The 11,314-nt window shown below is 46.5% G+C and overlaps 1 protein-coding gene across 1 annotated transcript in view; it reads right to left on the reverse strand.

The window, feature by feature from the left end:
- Window positions 1-10,827: 10,827 nt before the first annotated feature.
- Window positions 10,828-11,314, reverse strand: part of ABCD4 (ATP binding cassette subfamily D member 4) — a 14,418-nt gene continuing 13,931 nt past the window's right edge. Inside the window, exons 18-19 of the mRNA XM_007459729.1 lie at window positions 11,060-11,175; window positions 10,828-10,896 (exon numbers count right to left, since the gene is read on the reverse strand). Of these exons, the coding sequence (XP_007459791.1) occupies window positions 10,828-10,896; window positions 11,060-11,175 (185 nt within the window). The remainder of the gene's footprint in view (window positions 10,897-11,059; window positions 11,176-11,314) is intronic.

Below are 11,314 nucleotides of genomic sequence, written 5' to 3' on the forward strand. Positions count from 1 at the left end.
GTTGCCCAAATTGGCAACTGAAAAGAAAAAGCACAACTTAATAGTTGAGAGAAATGTTTTATTCAGGAACTTTACTGAGGACTATAGACCAGGAGACAGCATCTCAGATAGCTGTGGAACTCTTCAAAAGAAGTAAGGAAAGAGCCAGGATATAAAGGTGTTTTGCTTAAAAGAAAAAAGAAAAAAAAATGTAGTCAAACATCAAGATTACTTCTAATCACATAAAACAGACGTCTCAGGTTAATGATTTTAGTGACTTTCTATGTATGGGAAGATGCAAGAGCCTGTGCTCATTGAAATTATTCCTTTGATATGCATCTTAACTATCGAGGGCCAGTATCTTATTTTGCTCCATCCTGAATTCTCTCAGGGTGCACTGTCGGGGGCAGCTGCAGTGGTGAATAGCTTGATGGTGGGTAATATTTGTTGTTTACTGAAATGGCAGACAACATTCTTTGTCCACGTGATCATTCCAATAATGTCCTTTATAAGTGGTGGATCCAATCCAGAACCACACATTTATTATTATTTTTTATTTGGCTGCATCGGGTCTTAGTTGCAGCATGTGGGATCTTTTCATTGCCGTGCGTGGGCTCCAGAGCACGCAGGCTCAGTAGTTGCAGCACGAGGGCTTAGTTGCCCTGTGGCATGTGGGATCTTAGTTCCCCAACCAGGGATCGAACTGTCCCTTGCATTGGAAGGCAGATTCTTGATGACTGGACCACCAGGGAAGTCCCCAGAACCACACATTGGATTTATTTGCTAAATCTCTGTAGTGTCTTCAATTGGGAACAGCACTCAGTCTTTCCTGGCCTTCCTTGACCTTGATATTTTTGAAGATTTCAGGATAGTTTCTTTATAGAATGTCCTTAATTTGAGTTTTTCTGGTATTTCCTCATGATTAGGTTGTATAACCTGAATCTAATCATAAGGAAATATCAGACATAGACTCACCAAAGCCCCATCCCAGCTCTGCTTGTACCCCCGCCCCCTTCACCTGCAAGGGTTGGGTGGGGGGTCCCAGAACAGGAGGTGTGGTGGGCAACCTGCTTACGAGTCTGCCTTGAACCTTAGTTGTGCGTGCTCAGCGGCACATGGGACTAGGGCAGGCTGCTCCCCTGCCCTTCAGGTACCCAGTGTCATTGGGAAGATGTGACCACATGCGGTGTACAGACAGTAAGGCAGCACCTCAGCACACAAGCTACAGGTTGAGGTGTCATGAATGCCCTGGGAGTGTTACCTGAAAACTGGGTTCGCCTCTCGGTAGGTGTCAAATCAAAACACACAACAAAGCCAAAGCACAGGAGAAGGAAGGGTTTATGACTTGCAGCAAGTAAGAACACCAGGGAATCTTTCCCAAAGCAATGTATCCTAAAACAGCAAAACTGGGGAAATTTCAAGCTAAGGGTACATGCATATTCATGAAAAGGCTTGGGTGGTCGACAGAGTCCGAGCTTTAGTTGAAGTCAGGAGGGTCAGAAAAGGTCAACATCATTCCTTAGGTTCCAGTTGATCTGGTGGTTGAGCACGTCAGGCTAATCTTTACTACTGAAACAGAACTGGGAGTCTTTACAACTGATATGTTATCTTTGCTATTGTTACTTTTCTTGCCTGATAACAGTCATTTGTTTCTGCATTAAAAAAAATATTTTTATTGGAATATAGTTGATTTACAATGTTGTGTTAGTTTCAGGTGTACAGCAAACTGATTCAGTTTCATATCTATCCATCTCTATCTATAACTATCATCTATTATCTATCTATCTAATCTATCTATCTCTTCCTTTTCAGATTCTTTTCCATTGTAGGTTATTAAATGTTTCTGCATTCTTTTGTTTCCTTACGATTATTAATTACTGAGACCTGCTCAAGGGCAGGCATAGTGGTCAGGCATAGATCACAAGATGGCTTAGACCAAAAATGGCTTCTCTTATGTCAAGAAAGCCATGCCTGGTCCTTTCTCCAGGGACCCCCCCCCTACCCTATCTGGTTACAGGAAGACTGGGGCAAGAGGACAGACTCCACGTGTTTTCTCATCCATTAGATATCTATGGAGCCCCTACTATGTGCCAGCTCTGTGTAATGAACAGAGCAGACACAACCCCTCCCTGCCCTTGTGGAGTTAACATTCCAGTGGGCGGGGGCCAGGGAAGACAGACAGAGAAGTATGTCAGGTTTTCCTGAAGAAGGGGAGAGTTGGTCAATCATTTATTGAGAGGACCCTATGACTGAGGCTCTTTGCTAGCTCCCAGCTTGGTGACAAGCCCTGCTATTGCCAGGATGGCCAGAGCGGGGTTGGGGATGGGATGGGGCAGGTCTTTGGAAGTGCAGGGCCAGGTGTAGGAACCCAGATCCCTGCAAAGGTGCCGTAGGAGGCAGTGTGGAAGGAAAGGCCAGGGCTCTGACTCTGCTACCTGCCCTCCTACCTGAGTGCCATCCCCTCCATCTTAGGCACCTGGCTGGACAGTACTCAGAGGATTCCTGTCAGCCTCCAGACTTGCCCTGCATGAAGCAGCTGGTGGCCTTTGTGTATCATCTCAACCTGGCCAACTCGGACCTGGAGTGCTGTGCCCAACTTGTCCAGAGCCAGCTCCAGTGCCAGCTGTAACACCAGATCCACAGCTAGAGATGGCTCTGGCACCAGCTCCAGCTGTAGACGTATAGCCAGAGCCAACTCTAGAGCTAGAGTCAGCTCCAATGTCAGCTCCAAAGCTAGAGCCTGCACCAGCTCCAGGACAAGCGTCGGCCCTAGCACCAGTCCTAGTTCTAGCTCCAGAGCTAAAAACAGCTGTGGCACCTACTCCAACACCAGCTCTAGAGCTAGAGCCAGTGCCAGCTCCAGAGCAAGAGCTAGATGCATTATCAGCTCTAGCACCTGCCGCCAACTGAGAGCCATATTGAGTGTCAGCTCCAGAGCTAGAGCATCTCCTGCATCAGAGCCAGAGCCAGAACCATCTCTAGGACTAGAGCCAGCTCCAGAGCTACAGCCAGTGCCAACACTAGCTTGAGCACAAGGTCCAGAGACAGAGCCAATGATAGAGCCATTGGCATGTCCAGAGCCAGTGCCAGCTCCAGCCCCAGCTCTAATAGCAAAGCCAGAGCTAGGGCCAGCTATAGGGCCAGAGCTAGTTCAGAGGTACAGCCAATTCCTAGACCAGCTCTCACACCAGTTGCGGGGCCGCATCCAGCTGGAGCTCCAGCTCCAGCACCAGTGCCAGTTACAGATATAGAGCCAGTGCTAGCTGCCAGCTCTAACACCAGAGCCAAAGCTAGAACCAGCTCTAAGGCTTCCATTAGCTAATTGAGCATATTTAAGACAGTTGATTTAAAGCCTTTGTCTAGAAAGTCCAACGTTTGGGCATCCTCAGGGATGGTTTCTGTCCATTTTTTCCCCTTTCAATGGACCACAGTCCTGTTTCTTTGTATGATTTTTGTTGTTGTTGTTGAAAACTGAACATTTGAATATTATAATATGGTAACTCTGGAAATCAGTTTCTCTCCCTTCCCCAGAGTTTACTGTTTTTGATTATTGAAAACTTCAGTCCTCTGTTTGATAACTTTCCCAAACTATTTTTGTAAAGACTGTCATCCTTGTCATGTGTGTTCATTTGAAGTCTCTGTTCAACTAGTATTTTCACAGAGATTTCCTCGAATACCAGGAGCTAAAAGGAAACAAACACCCCATCTCTTCCAGTCTTTACAGACTGGCTCTTTTCCGGCCACTCCTTTAGCACTTAGCCAGGCAGTTTAAAACTCTGCCTTAGCCTTTATTTCCTGCTTGAACCAAGCCCAGTGACCTGCCAGAGGTGAAAGCTTTGGGTCTTCTCAGGTCTTTTCCAAACATGCATCCTGTCCTAGCCATGCATGTGGCTTTCTAAATTCTGTAGTACACAGGGTCACTTTAGAATACCCCGATTTCCCAAAGAGACTCCCCAGTATTTCTTCCCAGGCTTTAGGTGGTCTATTGTATGTCTTAAGCATAATCTTTGCTTCAGGTGGCTGCAGGTTTTTGTTCACATTACAAAGGTTGTTTTTTTTGTTTGTTTGTTTTTTGTGTTTGGGGTTTTTTTTGGCCATGCCACACAGCATGTGGGATCTTAGTTCCCTGACCAGGGACAGAACCCATGCCCCCCTGCAGCGGAAGCATGGAATCTTAACAACTAGACTGCCAGTGAAGTCCCCCACCTTACAAAGTTTTTGAGCAATGCCTACTATTTTTCTGCTCTGAGTGAGTTCCAAGTCAGGCAAGACAGAGAAGAGCACCTGTCAGTCTTTCTAGCCCCTGATAGGTTAGAACAAACAATAATTTGTGAATAAGGTCTGCTCTGCTTTCTCTGGAACCAGGGACTGGGGTCCCATACTGAGAACATGGGCTGCTTTCTTCAAGACTGCCACCAAGCTGGTGAAGAGATGAGGCAAGGCAAGTAAAAACACCACACAGCTTTCCTACCTACCATATTGAAGTTGTCTTGATGCAGTCTTCGCTATAAATCTATGACTGTTGTCCAGTTCAGACAAAGTTGGTTCTGACAGTTTCTGCTTGTTTTTCAACGTTCCTTTTGAGGGATGGGTGTTTGGAACTGCCTGCTTCACTATTTTGCTCTCTCCTGCTAGTGTCCTTTGATGCACAAAAGTTTTAATTTGATGAAGTCCGATGTATCCATTTTTCTTGTCGCTTGTGCTTTTGGCATCATATTTAAGAAACCATTGCCAAATTCAAGAAGTTCTGCCCTAAGTTTTCTTCTACGAGTGGTTTAGTTTAGCTATAAAATTTAGTTCTTTGATCCATTTTTAGTTAATTTTTGTATCTGGTGTGTGAGGTAAGAGTCCACTTGCATTCTTTTGCATATGGATTTCAAGTTTTCCAGCACTATTTGTTGAAGACACTATCCTCACTGAATGGTCCTGGCACCCTTGACAAAAATCATTTGACTTAGATATATGGGTTTATTTCTGGAATCTCAATTCTATTCCACAGAACTTTATGTTAGTCTATTTTTATGCTAGTACTGCTACACTGTTTTGATTACTGACTTTGAAGTAAATTTTGAAATCTGGAAGTGAGTCCTTCACCTTTGTTCTTCTTTTTCAAGACTGTTTTGCCTATTTGTGATCCCTTGTAATTCCATACAAATTTTAGGATCAGGTTTTCAATTTCTGCAAAAAAAAAAAAAAAAAAAAACAATGGAATTTTGATAGGGGTTACATTTAATCTGTGAACCAGTATTTCGTTAGGAAATATTGCCATTTTATCAACATTAAGTCTTCCAGGGACTTCCCTGGTGGTCCAGTGGTAAAGAATCTGCTTTCCAATGCAGGGGACATGGGTTCGATCTGTGGTCTTGGGAACTAAGACTAAGACCCCACATGCTGTGGGGCAACTAAGCCCACACGCCACAACTACTGAGCTCACGCACCTCAATGAGAGAGCCTGCGTGCTGTAAACTACACAGCCCACGTGCTCTGGAGCCCAAGCACCACAACTGGAGAGAAAAAAAAGAAGAAAAAAAAAACGGGGCTTCCCCGGTGGCGCAGTGGTTGGGAGTCCACCTGCCGGTGCGGGGGACGTGGGTTCGTGCCCTGGTCCGGGAGGATCCCACATGCCGCAGAGTGGCTGGGCCTGTGGGCCATGGCCACTGGGCCTGTGCGTCCGGAGCCTGTGCTCCGCAATGGGAGAGGCTGCAGTGGTGAGAGGCCCACGTACCGCAAAAAAAAAAAAAAAAAGGGAAAAGAAAAAACCCCCGCACACCACAACTAGAGAGAAACCTGCACATTGACACAGCCAAATAAATAAATAAAATATTTAAAAAATAAAGAAAGAAGTCTGCAAAATATCTAAAATCAAGTTTTCCAATCCATGAACATGGGATGTCTTTCAATTTATTTAGGTCTTTAATTTCTTTCAGCAATGTTTTGTATTTTCAGAGTATAAGTCTTGCACCTCTTGGGTGAATTTTATTCTTTCTGATGTTATTGTAAATATTGATAGAATTGTTTTCTTAATTCCTTTTTGCTTTTTCTATTGCTAGTATATAGAAATACAATTGACTTTTGCATGTATCCTGCACCTTTGCTGACTTTGTGATACTTTGTGTTTTTTGTCTTTTTTCTTTAGGATTTTCTAGATATATGATCATGTCTTCTGCAAATAGTTTTATTTCCTCCTTTCCAATTTTGATGCCTTTTCTTTTTCTTGACTAACTGCTCTGGCCAGAACCTCCAGTACAATGTTGAATAAAATTTGTAAAAGCAGTCATCCTTGTCTTGTTCCTGATCTTAGTGGGAAAGCTTTCAGTCTTTTACCGAGTACGATGTAGGGTTTTTTTTATATGTCTTTTATCATGTTTAGAAAATTCCCTTTCCTTCTAGTCTGTTTATTGAGTGATTTTATCATAAAAGGGGGGTGGATTTTATCAGATACTTTTTCTGCACCAATAGAGGTGATCATGTGGCTTCTCCCCTTCATTCTACTGTGGTGTTTTACGTTGATTTTCATATGAACTACCCTTGCATTCCTGGGCTAAATCTCACTTGATCATGATGTATAATGCTTTCAATATACTGCTGGATTCTGTCCACTAGTATTTTGTTGAGAATCTTTACATCTATATTCATAAAGGGTATTTGTCTTCAGTTTTCTTGTGATGTCTTTTATGGCTTTGGTGCGGGGCAATGATGACCTAATAGAATGAGTTAGGAAGTGTTCCCTCTGCTTCTATTTTCTGGAATATTTTGAGAAGGATTGATATGAAACATTCTTTAAATGTTTGGTAGAATTCACTAGTGAAGCCGCCTGGCCCTCAGATTATTGGGGAGGGAGGGAGGATTATTGGCTGGGAGGTTTTTGATTACTGATTCAATCACTTGTTATAGATCTATTCAGATTTTGTTTCTCCTTGAGTCAGTCTTGGTAGTTTGTGCGCTTCCAGGAATGCACGGGAACAAGGCTCTCAGCTGGACCAGCTTGGCCCATCTCTGATGACAGAGGCCAATGGGCTCGAGGAGAGGGATAGGAGTGCAGCCTTGCAGGCCCAGTATTTTGGACTTTAATGTAGGGCACAGCTAATTTGCATTTTTAAGGTCCCTCAGGCTGCTTTGTGGAGGATGTTGGGGGTTGGGAAAAGCAGCAGGGAGACCAGGGACAAGGCTGCCACAGTTGTCCAGGTGGACTTGGTGGTGGCCTCGTGGGACGGCAGAGGTGGGCTTCAGATATATTTTGGAAGCAGAACCCATGGGATGTAGTGATGGATTGGATATGGGGAAGGAAGTCCGGAGGGTCTCAGGTCTCTAGCCTGAGCTCAGGGTGGACAGTGGAAGTGTCATTCCCTGAGATGGGCAAGATGAATGCAGCAGGTGGGGGCGAGTCAGAGGCTGAGGATTTCTGTTTTGAACTTGAGATTCCTAAGCAAGTCATTTTAGGTCCTGAAGCTCAGACTCTTCAACTGGGGTAAAAAGGAAAGAAAAGGAAGCATCTTCCTCGCAGGGTTCTTAAGAGAATGTGGCAGGAGCTGGGCTTCCCTCAAGCATGCAAGCTCTGCACAAATCTCTCCGCCAGTTCAAGACTGAGACTTGCTTTTTTTTCCCCCTTCACTCCGTTGTGGGCTGGCAGTTCTGGGCCTGGGGTCAGGGTCTGATAGCAATGTTAGGTAAAAGTCTCTGCCCTGTCTTTGGACTTTCCCAGGGAAACCTTCCCCAGAGGCATCTGACCCTCAGAACGTTTAACTACTTACAGATGGGCAAATCCACTGGCCAGTTGTCCAGCCTCACCCTGCCAGAGGCTTGAGGACAGTGTTCCCCAGCACATGTCCCCTGCCTGATGCCTGTCCGCACTTTACCCTACTTCCTGGTAGGACAGTCTCTGCAGCTCCCCAGTCCAGGGCTCCCTTTCAGCTGGCTTGTTCTCCTGGCACCAGTTCTCCTGACAACTCCCTGTGCCTCCAGGGGCTCCTTCCTGGCCCAGGGTTTAGCCCAGGGCCACCCATCATTCTGACACCTAGACAGGATGTCAGAAGGAAATAGCACCAAGACTGTTTCTGGAAAGGCAGTCTTTACAGAAGGCAGCTGGCATTGCTCTTCTTTGGCTTCCTGGGAGACTGTCCTGGATGCAGAACACAGAGCACAGCTCCCTGTGGGCTGTGGCAGAACAGAGACTAGTTTGTTATTCTCCACCCCAAAACGACTGGGGTGGTACACAAGTTGATACGGTAGGTAAGCGGAACTTGATGGAGATAACAAAAGGTTGCTTTTCTGCCCTGTCCCATGGCTCCAGGACTCCTCAGAAGAGTGATGAGAGGGATATAAGGATAACATTTCTATGTATCATCCACGTGGGTCTGTGTAGATTCCTAGGTGGCAGAATGAGACTTAAGTTTGGGAAATTATTTGCCTGGCTTATTTTAAAACATTTAAAATAAATATTTTGGTCCTTGTCATACACTGCGGACACATAACCTGACTTCTCCTCATGCAGGTTTGTATCGATTCACCTAAAACTCTCAAGTAGCCACCATCTCTGAGATGAATGATGGATAAGGGTACAGTCTGCCTCTAAGAACGGCCTTCTCTTGGCAGAGTTTCTGCAAGGGAGGACGCTGAGTATTTGAGTATTAAGAACAGAAACAGCACTGGGAACATGTTTGAGGCAGAGGAAATAGCAAGTGCAAAGACTCTGAGTTAGGAACAAACTTGGTCTCTATAACAGTCTGCTAGCAGCAGCACTTGTGAAAAAGGCTTAGGAGTTGAAGGAGCTTGTGAGGATGAGGCAAGTCAGTGAAGCAATGCTATCACCAAAAAGGCTGAGGGGAGCTTCAGCTATATTGATGAAAGTACAGAAATTAAGCCAGAGAGGGTCTTTCCACACCCGAACTTCACAATTTAAAACATGCCCAAGGGCTGGGAGTCAGGGGGATCCTGAGGGAGATACGTTTCCCCTTGGCTTCAGGAAGAGCTTTCCTCAGAGGGGTCTGAGGATGGATGGCCCCCAATGTTAGAGGTGTCTGAACAGAGGCCAGAAGAGCACCTGGCAGGATATGGTTGGGAGATTCGAGTATGGGAAGGCTCCTGAAGCAGATGCCGACCTTGACGGTCCCTTTCAGCCCCACGAGAAGGGCTGCCATGGGCCCTCCCGATGCTGACATCCTGTAGGTCCCTAAGGAGGCTTCACCGGAGACTGGACAAACAATCAGACCTGGTCAGGTGCCCACCCCAGAGTTCTCTCAGCTCGGCACCGGGACACACTGCTTTAGCACCTGTATGGGGCAGAGCTGAGAATAGGCTTGAGGCCTCCCTGCCAGCCACTCCATGGAGGGAGGGGGTTAGACATGTTACCCACGCCGACATCTTCCCAAGTCTGGAGCTCCACCCCGCATCTGGGATCATTTTCAGTGGTATCAAGAGGCATTAAATAACCTCGTCTTAGAGAGAGAGGAAAATCACTCCCCTTGCGGTTCCCATTCCACTTCCCCAAATCTATTAAGAAGATTCTCAGTTGGGTGCCAGTATGTCTAACTCCTCTGTAACATCCCTAACCTCCCTTTGCACAGAGAGCAAGCCTCAGTTGTAGAGTCTTTGCAGGCACAGTACAGAGCTGCCATTTCATAACATTATTTGTATTCATTTTTACAGTTACCTTCTATTTATATCAAGTGTAAACTTTCCTTTAAAAATGCATTTAGGGGGCTTCTCTGGTGGCGCAGTGGTTAAGAATCTGCCTGCCAATGCAGGGGACATGGGCTCAAGCCCTGGTCTGGGGAAGATCCCACATACAAGCCCGCGAGCCACAACTACTGAAGCCCGCGTACCTAGAGCCCGTGCTCCGCAACAAGAGAAGCCACCACAATGAGAAGCCCGCGTACCGCAATGAAGAGTAGCCCCCACTCACTGCAACTAGAGAAAGCCCGCGTGCAGCAACGAAGACCCAACGCAGCCAAAAATAAATAAATAAATTTATATTTTAAAAAATGCATTTAAGAAATGAATTAACTTAAAAATATTACGGGATTTATTTTCATCTGGGTTAAGAAAAGCTGAAGGGCCCTCGAGGTTACTGGCTGAGGGACAACTGTCAATGGGTAAGTGGGAGATGCCAGTGAAGAACCAACGGGCAGAAGGTTCCAGCACAGTGGAGAGTGCTGCTCCCCCCCCAGGTTCTCAAAGACAAGCCCGGAGAGTCAATTAAGAAGATTATCTTAGGGACTTCCTTGGTGGTCCAGTGGTTAAGACTCCATGCTTTCACTGCAGGGGGCACGGGTTTGATCCCTGGTTGGGGAACTAAGATCTCACATCCTGCATGGATCCTGCATCCCGCATGGCGCGGCCAAAAAAAAAAAAAAAAGATAATCTTATGATGAAGAAGAAAGAAAAAAGGGAAAAGCTGCAAATTTAAAAACATGTTTATCTTTTCTTTTTTAAAAAGTTATAAAATTTAAATAGTTGATTAAAGTTAAAAATCTACTGTTGCAAAATTGATGTATTCTAAAAGATTCCTGGAGCTCTTGACTCCAAGTCCGATACACTCTCCATTTTGACCCTGCATTTCTTATAGATCCCACACTTTCAGGTTTTCTTTAGAAACACTATCTGAGGTCATAGGTGAAGTAATCAGCACGTCAAGTGTACGAAGCTCTGGCTGAGGCAGCAGGAGGCACCCTGGCAGGATGAGGGTCCTGTGGAGGGCCACACGTGGGCTGAGTCCACTGCTGCTGGCACTCCCACACAGGACCTGTGAGGCAAACCTGGAGCTCCTTCCTTGCACCATCAGCCCTCCTGGTCTCTCCTGGGGACGCGACCTCCTGGGCTTGGCTCTCCTGCCGGTGGCCAGCCTTGGCTTCATTCCACTTTGATTCTGGTCAGCTCCCACCTTCCTTCTCCACAGAGTTTCAGAGCCAAGGAGTGAAACTACAAGAGACCACCACCACGCAGAGATCAGGCTGCCCTGGCTGTGACAGATCCCCTGCCCTCTCTGCCATCCCCTCTCTCCATTGTGAGGGGGCTCTGGCCCTGGCCAGGCCCAGCCTTGGCATTCTTTCTCCTCCTCAGGCCATCCTGTGGGCACGGGTACCTTCTCAAGGCTGCGCCGATGGCCCACGCTGATGAACGTCATGCCCAGCTGCTGGCCGATGCGGTAGAGCTCGCTCTCCACCTCCTCGGTCAGGGCACTGGTGGCTTCATCAAGCACTAAGGACAGAACCCAGTGGGATGAAGTCCTGCCCCAGACCCACCTCTGCTGCTCCCCCAACCCACACCCACCTTCGCTGGCACCTGGTTGGAGGCTGAAAGCTGTTCTGGCTTACAGGGGCCCTGCCTTAGGAAGAGC

Source organism: Lipotes vexillifer, unplaced genomic scaffold, assembly GCF_000442215.2.
Source record: "Lipotes vexillifer unplaced genomic scaffold, Lipotes_vexillifer_v1.1 scaffold39, whole genome shotgun sequence".
NCBI lineage: Eukaryota > Metazoa > Chordata > Mammalia > Artiodactyla > Lipotidae > Lipotes > Lipotes vexillifer.